Here is a 27,008-nt window from a genome sequence, read left to right as displayed (position 1 = left end):
AAATATTTTCATTTTTGTGTTGAACTCTGTAAGAGCAGTAGCAGCTTTTTTCTGCATTTTGTTAAAAAACTGAATTACCTAAAAGCTTTACAAATTTCATGGGAGAAAAAATTAATCTTACTAGATTACCTTTTGTAACCAATTATCTTGCCTGATGTTGGTATAGTACCATCTTGATGGATGTTTTCTTGTAGGTATCTTCTTATAATGTCTTAGTATTTTTGAATTGGATACTAAGGTCCTTAGTATGAAATGCTTACATACTTTTACAGTTAAACATTTTATGGAAAAACACAGTAATTGATATAATGTAGATTATTAGGGTAAAATTTTCTTTCTGTGGTAGTATAACATGGCAGATTTCTGTAATCTGATAGATGTTTATGAAATAAAGTGAGAATTCACTTCAAAAAATAACTTTCTTTGAGCTATCTTTACAAAAAAATCTTACAATAAAATTATTATTGATTAAAGGGAATCTGCACCCTGTATCCAAAGGATACTCATGTGTCTAGGATCAAATTACACTAATACGGTAAAGCCAGTGGGTTAAAATATTAATTGTAAAATTCAGCACCATTTTAATTTTCAGCTTCACAGTGAATTCACTTTGTTTAGATCCAGTTAAGTAATTTTTAATCATTTGGTAGAAGTAACAATACCTTTGTACTTAAAAAGATTATCCTGGAAATTTGAAGTTTAAACTGGGAAGCTCAGTAGAGAAATTTAAAAATAAAATTAATTATAATAATTACTATCAAAACAAAATAACCAAATTAAAAATCACAGTGCCTAATTTAAATTGTTTACATAGGTTACATGGGCCATGAGTAAGTACATAGGAAATATACCTGTTTAGCTCCAAGCCAGAGTTCTGTGAGGTATTGTCCTTAAATAGAGATCTGTTAGCAAATTAATTACATTCATATTTTCCCTTGTGAACTATAATAATTTATTTAAATTTATAACTGGAAAATAACATCCTTGTGTTTACGAGTTTAGTTTTTGGTTATCTTTATCTTGTATTTCCCAATAGATGCCTAATCTGTTATTGATTTTATGGATTAGCATTTCTCTGTTAGTATACATGCAAATAGTAATTGCTTATCTTTCCAAAATAACTGCAAACAATACCTCAGTTAAATAATTTACAATTGTTTTTTTCCTGGTTTACAATTATTATCCCCAGTTCTTTAATGTGTATGTATGTGTGCGTGTGTGAGTATGGATTCATGTATATAGGGAAATTCATATACTACATATTAAAATTTTGGTAAATGAAAGAAATTGAAGTTGTATAAATGTGACAGATATTTAGCTTCTGTATAAAAATGTGTCTATGTCCATATAAAGTTCTGTGAAATACTGCAACATCGTTATTCTAATTTTTCTAAAGAAATACAATGTATTTACATGTTTTAAAACCTTACTGATAAGTGTTATTGTGATTTGGCTAGCGTTATTCCTTTATTTCCTTTTTTGTTTGTTTTTACTTTTACTGAACCATAAAATGGACTTAGTTGTTAGACATCTGACTAAAAGGATTATCTGATAATAAGGAATATAAACAAAGGTTTGGCACACTTACATTTCATATAATTTTCAAGGAATTTTCACATTTTTGAGTTTTTAACTAAGCATTTTATGTAAATGTATTTTTATAGTTGATGGCATAATGATTTCAGTAGACATAATTGATGTAAAAAGTGAAAAGTAAAATAAAATTAATTTACTTAATTTTGTAGTAAAAATTATTTGCCTTGCATAGGATGGAGATACCTTGTCACTTGCCTATCCTTGTCACTGTCACTTCTTTAATGTAACTCTTGTGTATAATTTCTTTAGGGACGGCAGTAGAAGTAGTGCAGATAACAGTCTTTAAACTGATTGCCACCGTAATCTTAAATACATGTCTGAGAATAATGTCACTTGGTCAATTTTCTGACATCAATATAATAATTTTAAAAATCTTAAATATTATTAAAAATTACATTCACTTAATGTATGTCTGCGTGGAGCAGAATTCCTTGTTTTGTGGGCAGTTGGATTTAAAAATTGAAAATCATTTAATTAGAGCCAAAATCACACTTGATATGCTTTTTAGCCCTAGACTATATATTGGATGTTAGCTTTATGACTATTAATAAGAATATAGGGTATTTATAGGAGACTTACGAGTAATGAATTTTTTTTCCACTGCAAGTATTAAATGCTCATGTATAACTCTTAATTCTACAGCTCATTTTATTTGGGAATTGTTTTATACAGCATGATAAATTATGAGGTTTTTATTTATTAATAGAAGGAGCCCGTTCAACAACAGTAAACATCTGAAATGTTTAATATGGTGTTGCTTACATTCAATACTCTTCCAAACTTGAGTCCTGTGTCCTTAGTATATAATATAAAAGGGAGAAATTCCTAAGAATACAACATAAGATGAAGGTATTGTATATAATGTAATAAATGAGCACTTAATTTCAATTGCTATTCACGTCTTTAATAAGTTATGTGAGAATGTATGGATTGTTTTATGTGTGCTTGTTGTTGAATGGACAAAAGCTTGTGGCCAACTGTGGTTAAAATTGTAAGGAAACTCCCTTTGAATACGGTATAGAATTTCCCCATTATTTTTCAAAATTGTGACACATTAATCAAAATACATATCCACTAAATTCCATAAACCTTGAAACAGCAATGGATTGTATTAAGGTGTATATTTTCATCATGTGAGACTTCCCTCTCTAAAAATTTGTTTTAAAACATTAAACATTTCTGATTTCATGAAGAATTTCCATATATTTTAGACTGATAGAATATTTTACTCTTTAGAAAAGAACAAGTCTGGAGTTTATTGTGAGCCTTATTATGTGAGATACAGGTCATGTTTTTTTCTTTTTTTTTTTTGGATAAAATTTTATCTTCAGTTGAATTCATTGTTATAAGAGGAAAAATAGTGCGTGTGAGTAACCTGATAGGAAATCTGCCTACATTAGCATTGATTTTGCTAGCCTTCATTTAATGTCTCATGGCAGTTGACTAGAAAAAATAGCTATGCTTTGTCACATTTATAATTTTATTGTTTGCTGGAAAGATTTTTTTCATATTGAAGCTATTTGTCTATTTGACCATATGTGTATTATTTTTAAAGAGAGGCACTGTAGAGGTAGACTGTTCCATTGAACCCTTTAATGTAAAAATACCTCTGAAGACTTTTACTAGGTAATTGCATTTGTAATCTCAATGCTTTTGAGGAGCTTTTCCATGATGTCACTGTTGACTTAGAGTTGTCACATTTTAGTATCCTGGAACAAGGGTTAGAACAGCATGGAAGGTTGGTATTTGTATGCTTTGGAGAGGAATTTGAGATGTTACCTTATTTTGCCATCAGCTTTCAAGTATGCATGGGTGCATCATTAATCATAGGAAATGCAAAAATAAATAATCCAGTCCCATTGGATTTTTTTATATGAATACTTACCTTTTCCTTTTTTTGTATATACAGTTGAGGTATTTAGGTAACCCCTAACCTTTTGCTTCAACAAAGAAGTACAGTATAAAAATATTACCACAGTTTTCATGTGAGCAGCTCTTGAGAGGGAAAAAAAAAAAGCCCTCTAGATGAATATTTGTTGAAAAAAAAAAGTTGTGATACAGAATGTCTTAACTCAGCCCCAATACTGCACTTGAGGACCACCAGTGTATAAAATTGAAAGCACATGAGTTTTGAAGCACTAGAAAAGGTTTGTAATTGATTAGCGCTGCTTGAAAGTATTGAAGTACAGTGAGTTTTGATTTGTGAATGGTTCTATTCAATAAAGATTAATTCTGTGTGTTTGATAAAATCTTAGTGCCTTCAGTGAGTTAGTTTTTTCCCCCCTCTGCAGTTTATTTAACCATCAAATATTTCAGTGTTCTTTTAATAAACTGGAACATTTCTATCTTACTGAATTTAACTTCAGCATGACTGATTTAAACAAGTCAGACTATCAGTGATTAGTTTGAAGGGTGTAATTGAATAGATTAATTTTTCTTCTTTTTAAAATAACTAAAATATAATGTAACCAGGAGTATTTCATGCCTTTCTTGTGATTTAGAGACTATGAGGAGGTTCCTACAGACTAAAAGTATTTTTCTGTGATTTCTTTGAAATCTTTTACATTTTAAAATATTTTAATGTTTACAAGTGAAATCTACCAATTTTTCATGTAAAATTAGGATTATTATAATTTATAATTATTATAATTTATAATAACCTATAATATGAATCTTCGGGAACTGCATTAACATTGTTAGCTTTTAATATATGTAGGCGTGGTCCTCTGTGTATGTTCATGACTTTTTAAATCGTCTCCCTGGGTTTGGAATTCAAGTCTCTTATTTTAGAAGCAAGTTCTGGCACTTTGTCACTATTAAATCTTGAAACTATAAAATTATTATCACTACTATGACAACAACTATTATTTTGGAAATCAGTGTTCACATTTCATGTTCAGTCAGGCACTATGGTCACTTACAAAGGTTTTATGTAAAAATTCAGTCTGTCAGCTGATATATTTTCATAAATAAGTTCTTAATGTTAAGGTACTACATGAGTTCATTTTAACAGACTATTTATGATAAATAATGGACAGATTTTGAGTAGAGCAGATTGAAAATTCTTGTTTAATTCAAGATAAATAGTATGCTGAGAAAGCAAGAACACTGAAACACTTTCTCTCCTCTTTGTCTCACTGTCTCTCTGTCACACACATACAGACACACGCACCCCCCCCCCACACTTTTCACTTATTATTTTGAGGTAAGTCAGTTGGTCAGTGTATGCTTTGTCCCTCACCTAGGAAGAGCCTGAACTTTTAAAACTACTTGACAAAATCAGAGCACATACTTCTGCCATTTCATGAGGTTGTTTTGATAGTCATTATGTAAGGATTTAAAGCCTGAAGTGAGGTTTCAGCCTTCAGATAGCTTACAGAATGGGGAAATGCTTGCAGTGTGATGATAACGTATACATGATGTCCACCACCCACCTGTAATTAGCCCGGTGTGGTGGGTTCATCTTAGGTTCTCTACCCAGGCTCTCCAATACTATTTAAAAGTGGGAAAGGATAAATGCTACTTTTCAGAAGAGGAAGAATTAGTTATGATATCTAAAAAATATGACATGTGATAGAAGATGATCTTTAATTCACTAGTCTGTCTTATTTGAAACTTGGTCAAGTTCTGAAAATTTTACTGTAGAAGTAGTTATTAAGGATGTCACAGAAATAAAAGACTCCCTCATAGGATAAAGAACATTTTAACATGACTATGTTAATAACTACATTGAATGCTGAAGTAGTCCTTGAAACTTGTGTTATTCTCAGTCTGGTTTAAAAATCTATTTTTCTTTTAAAATGGAGTAATTCTGTGAAGAGTAACTTAACTGCTTGAGATGCCTGTTTCAAGTTATGCCTCCATTGAACAATAGTTTTAACCATTTTTTTTCCTCATCTCGGGTGGTAACAGCAGAAGTTCCCATGTATCAGCTATAATTATAATATAAGCTGTAATGCAGTCTAGTTGTATATATGTTCTGCTTCCTTAATGCAGAAATTTTTACAGTAATGCTTATTACCTACCATTAAAGTAAAAAAAATAATCTGTGATTATTATACTGTATGTGTTAGAACTGAGGGGGCCCACTTAGAGCTATTGAGAGAGTCACTACAGCAGTTTTACATTTTTTGGGGTAAAATACAAAGTACATTTCCTCACCCTTTTAAGAGAAACCTTTTTTCTCCTTCAGGTTTAATTATTTCTCTTTGACCGAAAGTCAGACTGATCCTCTGGCAGCCAGTTAAAATGTGTGAAGTAGGAGGAGTAAAGGAAACTCCAATTGTTAGTTGTAAGTTATAAAGCAAAGTTAATACAGGTATACACAGCAAAAGGGTTTATTTTAAAGGATAAAAAGAAAATTTTATAAACTTGCCTTGTAGTTGGAGCATGTTGGACATCATAAAGAAAATCTTGTAAGTGTTTAGATATTTTACTATAATACCATGTTAGCTGATGAATGTTGAAGTAGTTTACTTTTGTGCATCAACACTGAATTGAAATTAAATACTAAAGGACTATATTATGCCTGTTTTCTTTTAAAGTCCAGCATGATTTAATTGGTATGGCTCTTTTAAATCATGCAGAGTATCCTTAGAGTTTTATTTTTTATGAGACTAAACGATACTCATTTTGGTAGGTCCAAGAATATGATTAAAAGAATCCTAGAGGTTTCAGTGTTTGCTATGTGTTCATACCAACTTCTCCATATGGATAATAGTGTGTAAATGCAAATAAAAATTATGTAGAAAATTATAATTGCATGTCAGTTTTTAAAGACTTCTGTGAGCTTTTTAATATCCTGGATATCCTGGGCAACTAGAAAATCTTTTAAAAATGGCTATTACCTCCTTATCATAATTTTACTGCGGTTGAATATATGCTTTGATTATGGAAAGATGTTTAGAAACAAACTTATACAGATATCTTATAATGCAGTTTAAAATTATAAATAGATTTCTTTTAGCTGAGCTAGTTAAAATGTTAGTTATACTGCAGGTTTATTTCTCTATTTCATACGGTAGAGTATAATGTCGAGATAATTCTGTGGTCTGTTATTTTGTAAAATTGCTTCCTTTTTATAGTTTGCTCAAATATTGGGAGCTGCCGGCATGAATACTTCACGATACTTTGATTAACTTAGTGTCTAATTTTATTTCAGTGAGGGTTAATGAGAAGATTAAACTTGCCTTTACTGTTTCAACTACTTCATTTCTATAACCCTGGAAAGCCTTTAGACTAATGTGAGATACTTTAATTTTTTTCTATTTCAAGTCATTAGTCCGAGAAGTAGATAAGTTACAGATGCCAAATGCAGATTTGTACAGCAATTTCATTTTTCAACTTTTAGTGCAACAAAATAGCATTATTCTGCTCTTTAGTATAATGTAATCCGGAAAAGCTAGCAGTTTATCCGAGAAACATACCTTTATGTTTAACAGGTTCATCTCTTATACGATTTTAAAATATGATAACACTTACCCCAAAAGAAGTTTTGCTGACATGGTGTCACTGTGCTGAAGAGGCTGTTTGATGCCATAGTCCCTCCTTTTTTTTTCAGATAGAACTTGTACCCTCTGTTGTAAATTCTGCTTGCAGCCTTAAACTGAAAATACAAACCATACCCAAACCTTGTTTTAGTTTTACAGTATGCCTTCAGTACATAGACTTCATATTTATTTTTTTCTGTCAAGAAATCATGTAGCTGGTAACATGTGAAAAGCAAGGAAACAAAACAAAAAGAGAATGAGCAAATATTTGAAGGACCTACTATTACTGCATAGACTGTGGTTAGAGAGCACTCACTGACTCTGTTGGTCTCGGTGGCTGGTAGTGACCTGCGGAGATTAACCATTTAAAAACCAGAGACTTCTTGCTGTCCTCCTGGAGAAAGTTTGCACCGCACTTGTGGTTCTGTGGTTGTTTGTGAGGCGAATGAAGCATTCACACAATCCAAAAAAGCAAAAGCTTTAAAACTCCTTTTTTTTGCAAGCACTATTACTGGAGAGACAGAGTCATGTGGTTAGTGACCTCACGGTGCTCACAGTACAGTGGGACTGCCTACCACTGTGGCTTTCCCCCTGCTCTTGGTCTGTCTTTCTCTCTCTCTCTCTCTGACAAAAGGCTTGTGGTAAGGCCCTTCCTGGCATCCAGAAGGATATAGCTTTTTAATTTTTGTGACTCATGAGGATTTGGATGGAATACAAATGCTGAAGGAGCCCAAACTCCTGTAAGGTTCAGCATTTGTGGAGCAGAACTCTGCAGTTGTGGGCTGTCCTTTCTGTCCCCCTCAACTCCTACTTTTTTTGTGCCGCCTCCTCTTACTTAGTCCATGAGTTTGTCTGTGGAGACGTGAGCAAAATTGGCTCAAGAGGCGGTGTGAAATTCTGAACAACAGTGATGATTTACAGTAATTTACATCCTTGGATTGTATCACATTCTGGGGTCTGCTTCCTATTTGCTGGGTGATTGGAGTCCTTCTGTTTTTCTTTTCCTTGTCTTCTTAAACTTGTGAATCTGTAACTCATTGTAAAAAAAAAAAAGTTTACCTTTTTAAAGGTCTGGTTGCAAACTGTTTGCTGGGCTTGACTGTAATTGGCTGTCATGAAAGTGTTAGTCTGGGGATTCTTTTACAAATATTCAATCATGTCTGTCTAGTTTATGTCTGATCGATATTGAAGGCCGGCTCCTACAATAAAGATTAAATGTAATTTGTATCTTTTGTGTTATGTTTACCTTTATCTCATGGCTAGTTTGAGTATCTTATAAAAACGAATAGCAAGAGTTGTAGTGTAGTTTACTGGCTAAATCTTAGTTTTCTTAATGCTTGTAATAATTTTTAATTTTCAAGGAAGTATATTCATTTTGTATAATCCTTTAAAAAGTTTATTTGGATATTAACTTTAACAGAGCCTTTGATAGCAAATCTTCCACAAATATGAAGTGAAATTCTTATGTTGTAACTTAGATTATTCAATGTTACTTATTTTTATAAGCTCAGAATGGAGCGGGTTAACAGAAGCTGTATTTTTTTGTTTATAATAGAAGCTTTGAAATAAATTACAAAATGCTGTGTGTAGTAAGGAATAATGCACACAGAGTATGTTAGTCTTGATTTGCTAATTCTGATTCAGAAGAAAATTGGAAACATCTTTGGGGAACTATCTCCTTTTTTGCCCCTTTGGACATGTATGTATAGAACTCATTTTCTTATTAGGATGATTATATATCATAGGCAGAGAATTTCATATTTATGAATAGAGCTTCCTGTTTTCATCAGTTGAGAGCGATGGGGTATTTTTCAACAAAAATTATAAAGCTGAACAGACCAATTTTCTAGGCATTTTTTGGCCATTTATCCATGCCACTCTGAATTTGCATGTTTGACTTCTTCCTAGCGTGATAGTAACCAGGAGTGGCACGAAGTAAATGACTTGGAAGGTGGGCGGAGACAGTGAATTACAAAGCATTATTTGGGGTGTATAGTGTGGTAAGGGCCGGGAAATAGTAAGGACGATGTTAGAGCCAAAATATCCCTTTGTGCGGACATCCTAGCACAGTTCATTATCTACTTTTGGTTTACATACAATAGAGATAAATGTACTAACATGTTCATAAGTCTCTTTACCAAAAAATAATTTGCCCAAAATACACTGGGAGGACATGGGAATGACTTTAATCCTTTATTATTCAAATGTCTTCAACTTTGCCATAATAAACTTTCAGTGATTAAAAAACCAGAAATACATTTTGGTGTTTTATTTTAAATATAGATTTATCATGCCTCATTGTGTATGTAAACAAGTTTTACGTTGAAAAGTAAAAGCTTCATTTAATATGCAGTTATTCATGCAAGAGAGAGAAAAGTTATTCATTTATTCTTTCATAAATAAGGTGTACGGTATGATCTATATCTCTAATATCTAAAGTAAGTTAAAGGAGGGCTTTGTCTATATAATTTGTGGAATTTTCAAACATAGTTCCATATGCACATACAATAGCAGCAGAATCAGGCAACTGAAAAAACGTTTAGCTGCTGTAGTATGGCAAGCAAATGCTTTTCTTCTTTCAGAATAAGTTTTTGGTTTCTGCATTAGGATTCCCCGACATCTTAAAACCCAAACCTTTCTATTTTCTCCCTTAAAATTTTTTTAATTAAGTGTATCTAGGCCCTACAAATTAACTTTATATGTATTTGAATAATTTTTAACATGTATGTGTCTCTTATCTACTTGTTCTCTTTTTGTAGGTAACCTTCCTGCACATAATTTTGGGGGCAGAGTGATCCCTCTGATTGCTTAAGAGTTTAACAGATATTGTTGAATATGCCCTTTCTGTTTTGTGTGAGGCCCATCAAATTCTGGCAGGAGAAAGGTAGTGAGGTCATGTGCTTTAAAGTTTGTATATTCATTATATATACGCACACACAAACACATACATACATGTATCCATGTGTGTGTGGGCATATATATACATATATATATATATATATGTATATATATGCACATTTTTTTTTCCCCTAAATTGAAAATCTCTCCTCTTTGGAGCAAATAGTACTTTGTGGTAAACATTTAGAAACAACAGCGATAACTGGTACACATTTGATAATCGACAGTTTGTCTCATTAGAAATAGCTTACCCACATGTGATGAAGAGAGACTGACTCAGAGTCACTGCAGATAAAGCTCTTGATTATTGATTTATACTGTGCTTAAAATCAAATGGAAACCACAGGGTTTTTTTGATTTTTCAAAGACCCTCAAAACTTCGTTCTTTGGGGGGATATGGTAGTATTTGCTATGTTGAAATAAGTAGTGAGTTTAGGTCTGCTGTATAAATGATGTATTATAATGCCACGGAAATGAAATACAGCTTTGAACTTGAAAACATTTCAGAAAGTAGTTATCTTGCTTCCCCAGTACCTTGTATTTAATAAATTTGTCAACATTAGTTGAGCTTTTTATATTGTATATTGTTATATAACACTATAATGTTTTAAATGCTGCATATATCTTCATTGTTACCTTTTGAATTATTTTTTTATTTTCTGAAATAATGATCGTATTTTAATATAGCAGTTTTATCAATATCAATCTTGTACCCATTTCTAGTTTTTGATTATTTTAAACTTCTATTTGCTGCTGTTCTATTTTTCATTTAATTGAAAACAGTAGAAGCAAAATAGGTTTGATGTAGGAATTTTATAAATTATAGAAATCCTATTTTGGCTTAAAATATTCCCACTGATTATGAGGTTTTAGCAAGGAATTTTCTTATTTTATTATTTCAACTTGGTATGTGACAGTTTTTTTGACAGTTATGTTTGGATTTGATATATAGCTGTTGAAGCTTATATAACATTTATTGGGCCTTGTATTGGTTTGAAAAATTTTATATTAGTAAAATATATATAGTTTTATTAATATTTTAAATTATGATAGTTATGAGAGATTTAATTCTACTTCCTTATTTTAATGGGGTATATATCCATGCACACATGTGTGGCTGTATGTGTGTACAAGGTATTATTTTTTGGTACTTTTTATAATGAGAATTTTTTTCTCTGTTTCTTTAAATTATGCAAAAACCCAAAGCACTATCATATCCATGATTGTTTGAACAACTTCATTTGGTTAGTATTGCAGCTCTCTGTCTAAATGTGAGATTATGTGAAAGTTGGGTGCCAAAGAGAAAGTACTTAATTTTTCTGTCTCCCTTCCTCTCCCGTTCTCTGTCTCCTTCCACAACCCCCCACCGCCCCCACCGCCTTCTCCCTCCTTTCTTCCCTCTGTCCTACAGGCTTTTTTGGTTTCTCTTTCTCTTGTTTTGACATTTCTATAAAATCTCAGAGTAGATTCTGAAGGGTCTAGTAGAGGACATTGGCATGAATCTTCACTAATGAACACCTGGCAAGTTTGAAACTTCTAACATTCAAGACAAATCATTGTTATATCTTGATATAGTACATCTCATTTGTTAGATGGTATTGGCATCTGATTAGAGATTTTCCTTTAACAGTTTTTAATTCCTTCCCCTGTGTTAATTTACTTTAACACGTTGATTCACATGACTTTACCACTTTAATTATGAGGATTACTTTTCTTCCCCCTCTGTTTTTGAAGTACACAGTGACCCATATTTGTTTAATGTAACTGTATAAATAATTCATGTTTCTTATAATTATTAGAACAATTCGTCTTCTATTGCTGTCATTTTTCTAAGAAGAAAAAAAGGCGAGAACTTGCTGAAAATATGGGAAACATGCTCATGTGACAGCTGAGGATGTGGCTAGGGTAAAGCAGGAAACTACTACCCACAATGCAATGTTACATATACTACCACTTAATAAAATTTATATCAAACATGCTACTGACAAAACCAAAGAAAAATAATATCCCAACTATACTAGTTAATGTGCTAAATATATCTAGGGAAAAGTGAAACTAATCTTTTTGGAACCTTTGTACTTAGAGAATATAGTACATGAAACGGTGGGGCATCATAGTACATTGGAGCCTTTGTGCTGTGGGACTCGCTTGGAGGGGAAACTCTTGTAATGAGAACTTTTTGGATATTCACTTTCCTGGAAAAGGCACCCTTTTTCTTTTTCAGTTGAATTGTTGCAGTGTTCAATAGGGTTCGAGGACATTGTCATCTAGTTGGAAAAATAAGTTAAATGATGATACAGTCACCACTGTTTTTTAAACTTTTTACCCAGCCAGGTATATTTCCTTACATTCTGTTTAAAGTTGTTTTTTATTGCCAGGTTTCAGATGGGACTTGAATTGTTCACTGAGGCATTTTTCTTTTCAAAGTAATTGTTTTTCTTGTTCTTTCTTTTTATTTATCTTAACCTACTTATAGCTTACCTGTTCAGTCTGCTTTACTGTAGGGAGGTTAGTCTAAAGCAAAATGTAAACTGCTTTTATAATGTGGGTGAAAAAGATGAGGAGCTCTTCTTAAAAAAAAAACCAGGTTTTAATATATTTTGGGGTTTCTGTTTATAAATCTTAATCTTCTGTGCTCTTAACTGTCAGAGTTTAGTAATTTTGATGAATTTAGTACCTTAGTAACTTAGATGAATTTTGAGGTTTTATACAGTAGGTTTTTTAAAGATTTAAGTAAGGTAACATAATAGTTTTTGAATTGATGAAGAATGTATAGAAATTGTATTAGATAAAGAATAGGAAAGACCATTAAGTTATGGTACTTTTGAAGGATTTCTTCTTAGTATTCTGGTATATAAATTGTCACTGTTTCAGACCTGCCACAGTATTTGTCATCTTCTCATTGAAACATTAATATAGTGTCTGTCTGTATCTCTATTAAGGATGATTTGCTTAATTGTTTGAAGTATTTTCTCCTTTAGAGGCTTATCAATAACAGCTGTAGCACTGTGGCTTTTCTCCATGGACTCATGGTGGTCTTTGGAACAACGTTTTTCAGCTTTGACAGGTGAGACAGAGGCTCTCCAGTGCCACTGCATTTGGATGAATCTAGCTGTGGTTGGAGAAAGTGCATCTTGCCAAAATATATGGGTGAGACCACACACAGCCTTTAAAATAGTTATTGTAGGCTTATTTCTAGGGATACATGTCTTGACAGTTCTTTTATTTGCATGCCAATTTCATTGCTGTGTATAGATTTTTCATTGGTTTCTGTAAAGGCGATTGCATATTTAGGTCTCTATTTGTTAAGCTTTGTGTGTAATTTACACTGGAAAATACTCCTGAGTTCAGCTGTAATTAACAATACAGAAAATATATTGGCTGTGAGTCACTGGAGTACTGATCTTTTTGTTTTCATAAATTGGACAGTATTCTCATTGGAAATCTCAATTTCTCAGTTTAGGAGTCAGAAATTGATCCAATTTGAACTTTAAGATTAAATGAATTAGAAAAGAATTTTAAAATATTCATATATTTTAGTTATATTAATAGTAAAAAATTTGTGGTTCATGTTATTCAGAAGTACATTATTTTTATAATATTGATATAATAAAGCATTGTTCAAAATGTAAGTTTTACACTTTAGTAAAAGTTTGAAAGCTTCAAAACAGATTGCTAAAGAAGTCAGTTTCTTAGTGCATAGGCATAATACGCAAGCTATCCACTCTTTTTATGAGATGATTAAAACTTTATTCAGCTTAGTGAAGTGTAAAAATTGACTACATTTTTTTAAAAAAGTATGTTTTGTCTTCTAAAACTGGCTTTTTCAGTGACCAGTAAAGAGCACTCTTAAGACTTTTAAAAAGGGTTTTTGTTTTTAAATAAAATGTTATAGTATTTAGATAGTTATTCATGATTCTTAAGTTACTCATGATAACAGTATTAAAACTTAATTTCTTAAATCCTGGCAGGTCTTAGTGACAAGACTTTTCACGTGTTGATCAGTGAATGTTGGCTAAGTATATATTTATAAAAATGTAATCAGCTGTGATAAGATTGCAGTTTCATTCTAGATATTTTCATAAGGAAAACAGAATCTCCCGAGAGAACTGGAAATTCAGTTTCCTCCCCACCATTATCCCAGTACCTTTCCATTGCTGAATGGTTCTGGCTGGAAAGTACTGGGTAAGTATGTTCCCACAGCTTTTCCAGAGAACCAGTTTATGGAAAGAAGAGAGAAGATAGTATGCACGAAAAGACTATTTAAAGAAAAATTTGGTCTTTGTCTCAGAAATTGGCCATGTATGTGAACCTTGATTGGATGCTAGATTTTAAAAAAGCTTCATAAGTCATTTTTAGGATATTTGAGAAAATTCAAATATGGATTGGATATTAATGATTCTGTGGAATATTCATTAAATGCGATAAAGCTATTGTACATAGATAGGAAAATACTCTTACTCTTAAGAGAGTGCATGATGAGTTATTTTCATGAAGTCAGTACCATACTTAAACACATATGTACATAAGACAGATGTGGCAAAATGTGGACAATTGATGAGTCCTGGTGAAGGAACTTTTTTTTTTTACTATTTATTTTAGGCATTTATTTTACTATTTTTCACTTTAAACAGTAACTTCTGAAAAGTGAAGCATTTTGTAAATTGTGTATGGGGGTTTGATTTCAAATTGAAATTAGATAGTTGGGGAAAATTCATTTACTTGTATAAATAGCTTTAAAATGTGTAAATATGAATAGCCTTGGCTGTTCACAGCAATTCTAGATTTTAGCTTATAGTTTTATTTTTTGCATTGAATTCTATTCATGATAAAACAGCTAATTTTCACAAATTTATACATGGCAAATATAAATTGGAAATGGTAAAATATTTTTGAAAATGCCAATCTGAAAAATTTTCACATTCGAATGATAGTTACTCAAGTCTAGACCAATAAGCTAGAGGTTTTTAGAAAATCAAAACAGGCATCTTATTTTATGTCATTTGTTTATTTTTAATTAGGTGCTTCTAAAATACATAAAAATGCCTTTAAAAGCTCATTCACATTAAATAAATACTACTGAATTGTACTTCTCCTAAGTTGTTTATACTATTAGATTGTATGCTTTGAAGTATTTTAATGAGCAGAAACCTGTATCTCTATATGTAAATTAGAATTTATGTTGTCAGCTCTCACCCTACCAAAGATCTATACATTTTTTTTCTGTAGAGCGCTCGGTAGTAAATATTTTGGGAGCCATAAGGTCCCCGTCTACTTCTCAGCTCTGCCACTATAGTCTGAAAGAGAGGCAGTTAATGTATTAGACAATAAATGAATGGGCATGGCTGTGTTTCAGTAAAACTGTGTATTCACTCACAGGCAGTTGGCCTGCCGTTCTGCTGCCTCTGTACTGTTATATAGAGAGATTTGTGGCCTTAGTGGAGAGCCTCTTTAGTAGACCAGGCAAGATTAGTTTGAAATAATGATCCAAACTTTTAATTTACTTATTATAATGGAAGTTTTTCTTAAAGTATGTACAAAATCTGGAGGTTTTTTGAGTTTTTTTAAAATACATTTTTATTGAAGTACTGTTTACAATGTTGTGTCAATTTCTGGTGCACAGCACAATACTTCAGTCACGTGGGTACATACGTACATTCGTTCTCATGTTCTGTTTGACCATAGGTTACTGCAAGATATTGAATATGGTTCCCTGTACTATATAGTATAAACTTGTTGTTTATCGGATTTTGTGAGAATCCTCTTGTATTTCAAAATGAGAGACACTCTATAGAGTTCAGTAGGTGTTCTGTGCGATTCAGTGGGTTTGTAGATGTGATTCTTGGTGTATTTGTGGGAGAGGGTGAGCTGTAGTCTCGCTACTCTGCCATCTTGGTTCCGCCCCCATTTTTTTTGTTTTTGTCTTTAGTTCATTGTTGTATGAAAGATCATATCTGTCAGATTTCATGACTGTCTTTTGAATTGAGTAGTGTAAGTTCCATCTTGATAACATAATTGTTACATACTGTGAATAATTTTATAAGGCATCCTAAAATTCTTTTAGGAATAAGGCTGGAATCCAAATAAATAATCTAGATTATAATCCGTCCCCCAATTATCATAAATCTCAGTATTTATCTTAGTTGTTCATTATTACTAATACGAAGTATGGTAAGATTCTTATACTTTTTGTGAACAGAAATTTTTTCTTTTACAGATTGCACTGAATTTAATGCCCAAGCATAAAATATTTAACAGAAATCTTATTAGTGATTATGGTGAGCTATTTCCCCTCTTTTTTCATTTATATTTGAATTTTAATCTGAGCAGAGAAAGAAATTAATTATTTTTGCTATTAATCTCCAAAAAATTTATTGTATCCATCACTGTTCATGATATCCAAAGTAAACTAGCTTTCTGAGGATTCACCTACATTAGCTAGAGTGACTATTATTTATTGGGTGATGACGATGGTTACAACAACTGAGCAGGAGAAGTAACCATTACTATTTTTTATTGGTAAAGTGCAGATGAACCCATATTTTGATCTAAATTTGAGACCTTTAGTGTATTAATACTTAAGATTTTAAATAAATGAGCTATATATAAGTGAGATGGCAAAAGTTGACAATTCATAAACACCTTATTTTATCCATGATTATTTTAAGCAATTCCAGTTATTGCACAAATAACGAAGGATCAGTTGAAAAAGTATTACTGTATAAATCTCATATAATTTCATCATAAAGGAGCAGTTGTCCTCCCTTCTTTCTCCCCTGCAAGCTCTGGCCATTGCTTGCTTGCCCTCATTTCTGATGAAGTTCTAACATGATTGTTTTTACACCACTTCCCTTTCCCTAACATTTAATTTTAAAACAGACACACAAGTCATTGTAAGTAATGAGAATAGCCTCTCTGTGAAGGAAACACACGAAGATACTAATGAACAAAAACTCAAAAACCATCCTCCAGGGTCATTTAATATGGAGTCAGACTGCCCTATCTACCTTAAAAGGTATCACTGTTGTAGCAGTTTAACAAACAAGAGGAACATTTAATTAAACATATGTTGTTTAAAAAGATAAGGAAATACTTAATATTTATGCATTTGAAGATTAAAACCTGGCCTAAAAATTAATGGATATATACAGATTTAGTCATTATAGTTTGCTTTCTCTTTGTACTATTGTAAATCTCTAGGATTCTCCTCATTATAGCTATCTGTCTATTTTTTAAAAAATTAAGAATCCTGAAGTTTTCACGTTTCTGAAAGAGCTTATGGTTTATTCCATATAATTGATATATATGGCAGCATTGTTGGATACTTATTTACTGCATGAAATCTTTCAAAAGCTTAATACTGGAAATGTCAAAATGAACCATTCAAAGCTTGATAGGTTTTATTTTTTAGAGCCATTTTAATTTTACAGAAATTTGAGAACAAAGTACAGAGTTTCTATATCCTTCCCTCAGCCCTCAGTTTCCCGTATTGTTAACATCTTGCATTGGGACCCTATGTTTGCTACAGTTGATGAACCAATATTGATATGTTATCTCCTAAACTGAAGTCAGTAGTTTATATTAGGGGGTCATTCTTTATGTTGTGCAATTCTGTATAATGTTATATGTCTGCAATTACATTATCATACAGGGCATTTTTCTCTAAATTACCATAAAATTTTGGTTAAATACATGTAAGAAAATTTAACATCTTAACCATTTTGGCAACTGTTGTTTTACTCTCTATGTTACTGTCATTTTCAGAATGTCATATGTTGGAATCATAGAAAATATAACGTTTTCAGATTAAAGATTTTCACTTAGCAGTGTTCATTTAAAAGCAGTGTGTCTTTTCTGTGGCTTAAAGTTAATTTCTTTTTACTGCTGAAAAATATTCCATTGTATGGATATACCGCAGTTTATCCATTCACATATTGAGGTAAATCTTGACTGCTTTCAGTTTCTGGCAATTATGAATAAAGCTGCTAAAAATATGAGTGCTGGTTTTTGTGTGGACATAAGTTTCCAGTTCATTTGGGTAAATACTTAGGAGTGCGATTTCTAAATTGTCTGCTAAGACTATGTTTAACTTTGTAAGAAACTGCCAAATTATCGTCTAAAGTGTCTGTATCGTTTTGCATTCACAGCAGTAATGAATGAGAGCTGCCCTTGCTCCACACTGTTATCAGCATTCGCTGTTCTTAGTGCTTTGGACTTTAGCTCTTTTAATAGGTGTGTAGTGGTACCTCGTCATTGTTTTAATTTGCAATTCCTCATTGGCAAATTATGTTGAGCAACTTTTAATATGCTTATTCGCCATCTATGTATCTTCCTAGGGAGGTATCTGTTCAGATCTTTCTCCCTATTTTAAATTAAATTTTTTGTTATTTAAAATTGAGTTTTAAGAGTTCTTTGTATATACCACATCTTGTTGATATGTTCGTTTATTGATGAACACTTAACTTGTTTCCACCTTTTGGCTATTGTGAATAACACTGTAATTGAACGCTGGTATACACTTCTCTGTTCAAGTTCCTATTTTCAGTTCTTTTGAGTGTGTACCTAGGAGTGGAATTGCTGGGTCATATAGTATTTCTGTGTTTAGTTTTGTGAGGAGCCACCAAACCAGACACGTGTTTTGCAAATATTTTCTCCCAAAGTGTTACTTGTCTTTTCATTCTCTTGATGGTATCTTTCATACGGTGGAAGTTTTTTTATTTTAATGAAGTCCAACTTAATTTTTTCTCTCATGAACCATACTTTCGGTGTTGTATCTACAAAGGCCTTCCAAATTCAAAGTTATCTAGATTTTCTCCTATATCTAGAAATTTTATAGTTTTAAATTTTGCATTTAGGTCTGTGAACCATTTTGAGATAATTTTTTGGAAGATGTAAGGTCAGTATCTAGGTTCATTTCTTTTACATTCGGAGGTTCAGTTATTCCAGCACCATGTGTTGGAAAGACTATTGCATGGCTTTGCTCCTTTGACAAAATCAGTTGGCTGTATTTCTGTGGGTCTGTTACTGGGCTTTTTGTTCTATCCCATTGATTTAGATGTTTCTTCTTTTGCCAGTACCATGTGCTGTCTTGATTACTGTAGCTTTATTATGCTACAGTGATACAATATATCAGTTTGTTGATATTCATAAAATAACTGGCTGGGATTTTCTTTGGGATTGCATTGAATCTGTAGATTCAGTTGGAAGAAAATGATACCATAACAGTATTGAGCCTTCCTGTCAGTGAACACAGAATATCTTTCTATTTATTTAAATATTCTTTAGTCTCTTTTATCAGAGTTTTGTAGTTTACCACATACTGATCTGCATAATTTGTTGGATTAATATCTAAGTAAGGATTTTTTAATGCCAAGGTAAATAGTATTTTTTTAAAATTTAAAATTCCAATTATTGATTGCTGGTGTATAGGGAAGTAATTGTCCGTTGTTTATTTACTTGGTATTCTACAACCTTGCTATTAATTGCCTGTTATTTCCAGCTTTTTGTTGATTCTTTGTGATTTTACACATAGTCAAGTCTTCTGTGAATAAAGACAGATTTATTTCTTTATTTTCAACATTTATACTGTTTGTGTGCTCTTTTTTGGCTTATTTCGTTAGCCAGAACTTTCAGTATGACATTGAGCAGCAGTGGTGAAAAGGAGTATCCTTGCCTGGTTACTGAGCTTGGAGGAAAGCATCTCGTTTCTCACCATCAAGAATGACGTAAGCTGTAGACTTTTTTTTTTACAGGTGTTCTTTATCAAGTTGAAGAAATTCCCCTCTAATGCTAATTTGCTGAGAATTTTTATCATGAGTGGGTGTTGGAGGACTTTGTCAAATGCTTTTTCTTTATCTGTTGAAAGGAACATATGGTCTTTCTTCTTTAGCCTGTTGATGTGATGGATTATATCAGTTGATTTTCAAATAAATCCCATTTGGTTGTGGTGAATACTTATTTTTATACATTATTGGATTTTACTTGCTAATATTTTGTGGAGGAATTTTTGCATCTGTGTTCATGGAAGATAATGTTATGTATTTTTCCTTACTTGTAATGTCTTTGTCTGCTTTTGGTATTAGAGTAATGCTGGGCTCATAAAATGAGTTAAGAAGTGTTCCCTCTGGATTAGATTGTACAACATTGCAGAGAATTTCTTCCTTATATTTGCTGCAATTTACCAAAGAGGCTATCTAGGACTGATGCTGTCGGTTTAGGAAGGTTATTAATTATTGATTCAATTGTTGAAATAGATTTAGACATATTCAGATGATCTGTTTGTCCTTGTATGAGTTTTGGTAGCCTGTGTTGTTCAAGGAATTGGTTCACTTTATCTGGGTTCAAATTTGTTGGCACAGAGTTGTTCATAGTATTCCTTTATTATCTTTTAAATGTCCATGGGATAAGTAGTAATGTTCCCTCTTTCATTTCTCATATTAGTAATTTGTATCTTTTTTCTTAAATTGGCTAAATCTTTATAAATGTCATTTTTTAAAAAGAGCCATCTTTTAAAAATGTTTTGAGTATTTTAATTTTTTTAAATTTATAATTTTTAAAAATTGAGGTATAGACGATTTATAGTGTAGTGTTAATTTCTGGTGTACAGCATAGTGATACAGGTATATATATATATATATATATATATATATATATATATATATACATATATTCCTTTTCACATTCTTTTCCATTATAAGCTATTTACAAAGTATGAATACAGTTCCCTGTGCTATACAGTAGGACCTTGTTGGTTATCTGTTTTATATATCATAGGTAGTATCTGCAAATCCTGAACTCCCAATTTATTATTCCTCCCACCCCTTTTCCCTCCTGGCAACCATAAGTTTGTTTTGTGTCTGTGAGTCTGTTTCTGTTTTGTGAATAAGTTCATTTGTGCCATTTTTTAGATTCCACATACAAGTGGTATCATATAGTATTTTTCTTTCTCTTTCTAGCTTGCTTCACTTAGTATGACGAACTCCAGGTCCATCCATGTTGCTGCAGATGGCATTATTTCATTCTTTTTAGTGGCTGAGTAGTATTCTGTTTTATATATACCACATCTTCTTTATCTAGTCATCTGTTGATGGACATTATCTTAGTTTTTTTCTTTGATCCATTTGTTTACTGATATAGTTGGATTAATATCTATATATTTGTAACTTTTGACTCTCATTGTTCTTGTTCTTCGTTTGTTTGTATTCCACTTTTTTTATACCTTTCCCAGTTGGTGTTATATTAGCATTTTATATGATTCCATTTTCTTTCCTCTCTTAACATATCAGTTATACTTACTTTTTTTAAAAAAAGTTTTTTTTTTTTTTTTTTGGGTTATTTTAGACTTTGGAATGTACGCTTAACTAATCGAAGTCCACTTTGAAGTAACACTATATGGCTTCATGAGTATTCCAAGTACTTTATAAAAGAGTACTCCCTCCTTTATAGTGTTGCTGTCATTCACTTTACTTCTTTATAAGCTGTAATTGCTGAACACGTTATTACTATTATTATTTTGAACAAACTGTTGTTAGTTCAATAAGGAATAACTAAGTTTATTTTACCTTTTTCATCCTCTATCTAATGCTATTATTTTTCTTTACATAGATCTGTGGTTTTGACTTTCTTTCTCTTTGAAGAATTTCTTTTAACATTCTTGTGAGGCAGGTTTACTGGTAATGCCAAGCTTTTGTGTGTGTGTGTGTATGTGAGAGAGAGAGAGAGAGAAAGTCTTTATTTTTGAGTTTTGAAGAATAATTTTAATGGACACAGAATTCTAAGTTGGTGTTTGTTTTTTTTTCTTTCAACACTTTAAATATTTAATTTCTCTCTCTTCTTAGTTGCATAGTTTTTGAAGAGAAGTCCAATGTAATTCTCATCCTTGACCTCTATAGGTAAGGTTTTTGTTTTCCTAACTTCTTTCAGGATTTTCTAGTTGTGTTTAATTTTCTACAATTTGAATGTGATATGCCTAGATGTTGATATTTTGGTATTTATCCTGCTGGGTGTTCTCTGAGCTTCCTGGATCTGTGGTTTTGTGTCTGTCATTAGTTTTTGAAAATTCTCAGCCATTATTATTACAAAGATTTCTTTTTCCTTTTTGCTCTTTCTTTTCTTTTTGATATTACCATTACATGTATTACATGTATGTTACTTTTGTGCTAATTTTCCCACAATTTTTCAATATTCATTTCTTTTTCATATACTTTTTAAATTTTCAATATTGGAAGTTGTTGACATATTTTCAAGCTCTGTTAATTCTTTCCTCTACCATGTCAATCTACTGCTGAGTCCATAAAAAGCATTCTTTATTTCTTCTATAGTGTTGTTGTTGTTGTTTTGCATTTCCTTTTGATTTTTTTCTTTGTGTTTCCATCCCTCTGCTTATATTACCTATCTGTTCTCACATGTCTGCTTGTTCTATTAGGGCCTATAGCATATGAGTCATTGTAATTTTAAATTCCAGACTATTTTAGATAATTCCAGTTTAAAAAATTAAAATAATTTTAGTTATTTTCAATTTCAAAATCTCTGCCATATCTGATTCTGATTCTAATGCTTGTTTTGTCTCTTCAAATTGCTATTTTGCCTGATTAGCTGGCCATGTAATTTTTTGGAAGTCCAAATGCATTTGGTGAAAGAAACTGAGATAGACAGATCTTCAGTGTTAGGTTTTTATGTTTATCTGGCTAGGAATTAGGCAGTAACAGCTGTTACTGTAGTCATAATGTCAGAGACTAAAATTTCCTGTAGGGTCTCTTTTTTTTTTTTTTCCTTTTGTTGTCTTTGGGTTTACCTTGAGAGTCCTTCTTAAGTAGAGTCTGAGGTTGGGGGTCTTGCAGCTGCAATCTGTTATTATAGGAAAAGCTGATTGATGTGTTGGTAGAGGTTGGAGAATGGGAAGTGTTCTGTAATTCTGTATTCAGTTTTTAGTCTTTTTTGAGCCTGTGTGCCTGGCTGTGACCTTTATAAGTGCTTCTCTTCTCCCATCTTCTCTGCTCACATTGTCTTAGGAAGGCTAGAAGAGCAGAGGTTGAGCATTTCTTTTTTCTCATGTGGAGGGCTAGTTGAGGGTGGGATGGGTATTTCTCATCTCCCATGTCACAGACCAGAGACCGCTAGACTTGAGTGCCTCCCTTTCGTAGGGGCAGTTAGTCTTTGGTGTAATGCATGTTGGTTAGGCTCTGGTAAGTGGTTTCCCTTAAGAGCTAGCTTTTGTTCAGCACAACAGAGTATTTTGGGGCTTTTTCAAAACAGTTACTTTCCCCTTCTCCCTGCTAGAGTAGATTTTTTTCTGATATTCACTATGAAACCCGGTGGGGCTCTGGGAGGTGAAACACAGGAGTGTTTTCTCCACCTAAGAAGACGGATTGATTTTCAGTTTGTTTCACTTTTTTCTTGTCTTGAGGAAAATGTGATGCCTTCTAGCCTCTTTACATGTCAGACTGGAAACCTGAAATCAGTGTCTTTTTTTCTTTTTTAACAACAATTTTATATATTACAGTGTCTTAAAACATGGAATTTAGAAGCTCAGTATCATTCATTTATTTGTTCATTCTATGACCATTTATTAAACACTAATTATACATTAGGCTCTGTGTTTTTGGTGGGACTACAGGTTGAATAAGGCATATTCACAGGTCAAATGAATTTATATTGAAGGAACTATTTAGAGCACACAAATCAACTTAATACTGTAGGTTAAGTACCACATAGAAGTATAAACATGATAGTAGGTAGTGACAGAAAAGGGATTAACATGCAAACTGGAATAAAAAAGTTTGAGTTACAAGGTGAAGAAAATAGGTTTTAAGTTCCAGTTATACTTGGTATGTGATCCTGGATACGTTCCTCAGTTTCCTTGTTCTTTCCTTGTAGTAAATGGTATAGAAGCCCCACCCAGATGTTTTTAATCTGGATGGAGTACCTGCCTATTCCTCATCTGTAGACTTGGTGACTGACAGCTCTTAGGTGTAACAGTTCTCCTCCACAGCACTGCTGGGAATTACCTCGCCCAGAGGTACCTGAGACAGTAAGCGCCCCACTTTCCCAGGGGGTGGATGGGTGGCCTGCAGCCAGTGACTGACTTTTATGGAGTATGGGGACTCGGCCATGTCTCAAGACAGGATGACTCCCTGGTGCCATTTAGACTCCAGAGTTCACCGTGGGATCAGGCTAGACTTTAGCAACACCCTTGGCCTTGTTGCTTTATCTTCTTCCTAAAATTTTTTACAGAAGAGCACTCCCTCAGTCACTTACAAAGAATTCTCATTTTCGAGTTTTGTTTCTTGGGAACTTGACTTAAGATACTCTCCCTCCTATTTAAAATTTGTCATCAGATATGCATAATAATTATCATTTTGACTGTTTTTTAGTTTTTAATTTATTTTTAATGTTTTATTTTTATTACAGAAGTTTCAGATGTACAGTATTATATTTCAACATCTGTATACACTGCAAAGTGATCACAACCACAAGTCTAGTTACCATCTGTCACCATACAGTTGACCACTCCCCATCCCCTCTGGTAACTGCTAATCTGTTCTCTGTATCTATGAGTTTGGTTTTGTTTTGTTTGCTTTGTTTTATTTGCTTTGTCTTGTTTTTTTTAGATTCCACATATGAGTGAAATCATAAGATACTCGTCTTTCTCTTTTTGACTTCTCTTACTTAGCATAGTGCCTTCAAGTTTCATCCATGTTGTTGCAGATGGCAGGATTTCATTCTCATTTTCTTTATGGCTGAGTAGTATTCCCTTGTATATGTTTAAAATATGAGAATAGAGAGTGGCATTAAGTATGTTCACAGTGTTGCACAATTATCTGGTTACTAGTCTCTAGTTGCCACTGTCTAGTTCCAGAACTTTTTCATCACCCCAAAAAGCAACCCCATACTCATTGAGTAGTTACTTATGTTAACCCCCACCCCAACACCCCCCAAAAAACCCAGCTACTGACAACACTTAGGAGCGGAGTTACTGGGTCATATTGTAATTCTGTGTGTATTTTCAATAACAAAAGCAAAGGTTTTTTGTTTTATTTTTTTTATGTTTTAGTGTCAGGAGGGCCTACTCCTAGATATAATCCTGCAATGTAAGAGACTATATATAGAATGTTTATGATCATGTCTTTAGATCTTTGGGACCTAGGGCAGCTTCAGGATGGTGTGATTTTGGGTGAACCTCAACCTCTGTTTTCATCTGTAAGACAGAGTTAAGAGAGTACTCCCCCCGCCTTTGGACTTTTGTAAGGATGCCATTAGATAATGTATGTAAGCAAATAAGTGCAGTGCTACAGTGCTATTGCAAGTTCTCACGGTAATGCTAGGAGAGATGAGGAAATGGAAGTAATGGAGGCTAAGTGACTTATCCACAGTCTTGCAGTTAATAGGGTTGGCAGGAGAAGCAGCTGCCAGTCTCCACCTGCCTCTCACTGCCCACTGTGACTTTGTGGTTTCTGGCCTCACTAAAGTTTTGACCATGTTATGTTTAATGCAGATCTTTGTTACACAGGGAAATAGGCAAGGGGCAAGAATCATAGTGGATTTTCCGTGGCTGTTAGCATTGACGGGAAGTTGCATAACAATGATATTTTACTGATGGTAAAGAGTCTAGAGAGTCTGGAGAAATACTGTATGTCCAAAATTGCTGTTAGATTGCCGAAAGGTTATATGAATTGATAATCTTGTTGTGGTTCCGATTAACTTCTAAGAGAATAGTATTTTGAGAACTCTTTTCTACTTGGTGATACTGTTGGTATGAGAGGAAAGCTGTGTTATCTTTGAATTTTGAAGGGTATAATTTGAATTTTTCTTCTATTGCTTAATAAGTGTGACTTTGAGTAAGCCACATAACCTCTGAGATGCTATCCTAAATCACTAAAAGTGATGATAATGCATCTTGAAAGATTATTGTAAGGCTAAAATGAGATAAAGTTTCGTTCCCTTATAGTAGATGTAGCATTCATGCATTATCTCATCCCTTTGTCAGCTGAGTAGAGCCTCTTTATCTCTTTTGCAAATGAGGAAGCTAAAGATTAGAGAAAGGTTATGTGAATTGACTAGGGTCACACAGCTAACAGGTAGTGAGTCTAAGATTTGAGCCCAGATCTGTCTGCCTCTCATTGCTAGCTAGAATTCCGTATAGAAGAGTTGTGTTTCAGGTGGGAGTTAGACTGGAAAATGCCCATGGTATCTCTGTTAGGCTTTATCTTCCCAAGGCCAGCCTTCTTACTTTTTCTGTTTTGCTTGCAGTTAATGGTTGAGTCAGACTTCTTGGGTTTGCAACTTGGCTTCATGATTTGTTTGCTGTATGACTAGGAGTGAAGTACTTCACTTTCTTGGCCTTCAGGTTCCTCATTTGTCAACTGAGAGTAGCAAGACATAATGGGATTTGAGGATGTTGTATTGTGGGATACATTAGTACACAGAGGAAGCCTGCAGTCATGTTCGCTACTGTTGTCTTTTGACATTTGAAACAGTAGTGTGGAAGGAGTTTGGAATTGGGTAGACCTGGGATCTGGTATAATTCCTACTTTTTAATTTCGAGTGAGGCTTTCATTGAACAAGTTAATTTTTTTGAAACTTAGTTTTTTCCCTGTCTTTGGAGAGAGAGATAATAACCTACCTTACAGGACTTTTGTTGATGTTTAAATGATGAGAGATTTAAAACAATGCCCAGAAGAGTACATACAAAAAAAAAAATATTAGCTTTCTCTCCCTTTCTATTCCGTACTCCGGACTTTTTTGTGAAATTGTCGATGTCCTGGTCCTTCTCCAGAAGGGATTCATTTGGTCCTCGGACAGTGCAGTTCAGAGCTGCCTGCAGGGCGGCCAATGTGGTACAGCCTGTGCCTGATGGACAGTCGTGGTCTCACGTCTGTGTGCTGTTAGCTCAGTGCTTGTCTTCCTTTTCATCCACAAGAGAAAGCAAGAGGCTTTATATTTCCCAAGTAGTTTTAAAATTTAGACTGAATTTGTCCAAAGAAAGATAATTGTATTTTAATATTTGAATAAGAAATTGTTGCTATT

General features: G+C 33.0%; 2 protein-coding genes across 6 annotated transcripts in view; one reads left to right on the top strand and one right to left on the bottom strand.

Annotated features, from left to right (window-relative positions):
* RUNX2 (RUNX family transcription factor 2) overlaps positions 1–7,559 on the bottom strand; it is a 206,134-nt gene extending 198,575 nt beyond the window's left edge. For both annotated transcript variants that reach the window (XM_074348839.1, XM_074348840.1), the window contains exons 1-2: positions 7,402–7,559; positions 7,078–7,201 (exon numbers count right to left, since the gene is read on the bottom strand). In XM_074348839.1, coding sequence (XP_074204940.1) covers positions 7,078–7,201; positions 7,402–7,539 — 262 coding nt within the window. In that variant the 5' untranslated portion in view covers positions 7,540–7,559. The remainder of the gene's footprint in view (positions 1–7,077; positions 7,202–7,401) is intronic.
* Positions 1–27,008, top strand: part of SUPT3H (SPT3 homolog, SAGA and STAGA complex component) — a 385,930-nt gene that overhangs the window by 43,088 nt on the left and 315,834 nt on the right. For 2 of the 4 annotated variants that reach the window (XM_074348842.1, XM_074348843.1), the window contains exon 3: positions 21,821–21,874. The exons of the other annotated variants lie outside the window; for them this stretch is intronic. In XM_074348842.1, the coding sequence (XP_074204943.1) occupies positions 21,821–21,874 (54 nt within the window). The remainder of the gene's footprint in view (positions 1–21,820; positions 21,875–27,008) is intronic. 4 annotated transcript variants of the gene reach the window in all.

Source organism: Camelus bactrianus, chromosome 20, assembly GCF_048773025.1.
Source record: "Camelus bactrianus isolate YW-2024 breed Bactrian camel chromosome 20, ASM4877302v1, whole genome shotgun sequence".
Taxonomy (NCBI): domain Eukaryota; kingdom Metazoa; phylum Chordata; class Mammalia; order Artiodactyla; family Camelidae; genus Camelus; species Camelus bactrianus.
The sequence above is the reverse complement of the archived record's forward strand: the minus strand, read 5'-3'. Positions and strand labels throughout refer to the sequence as shown.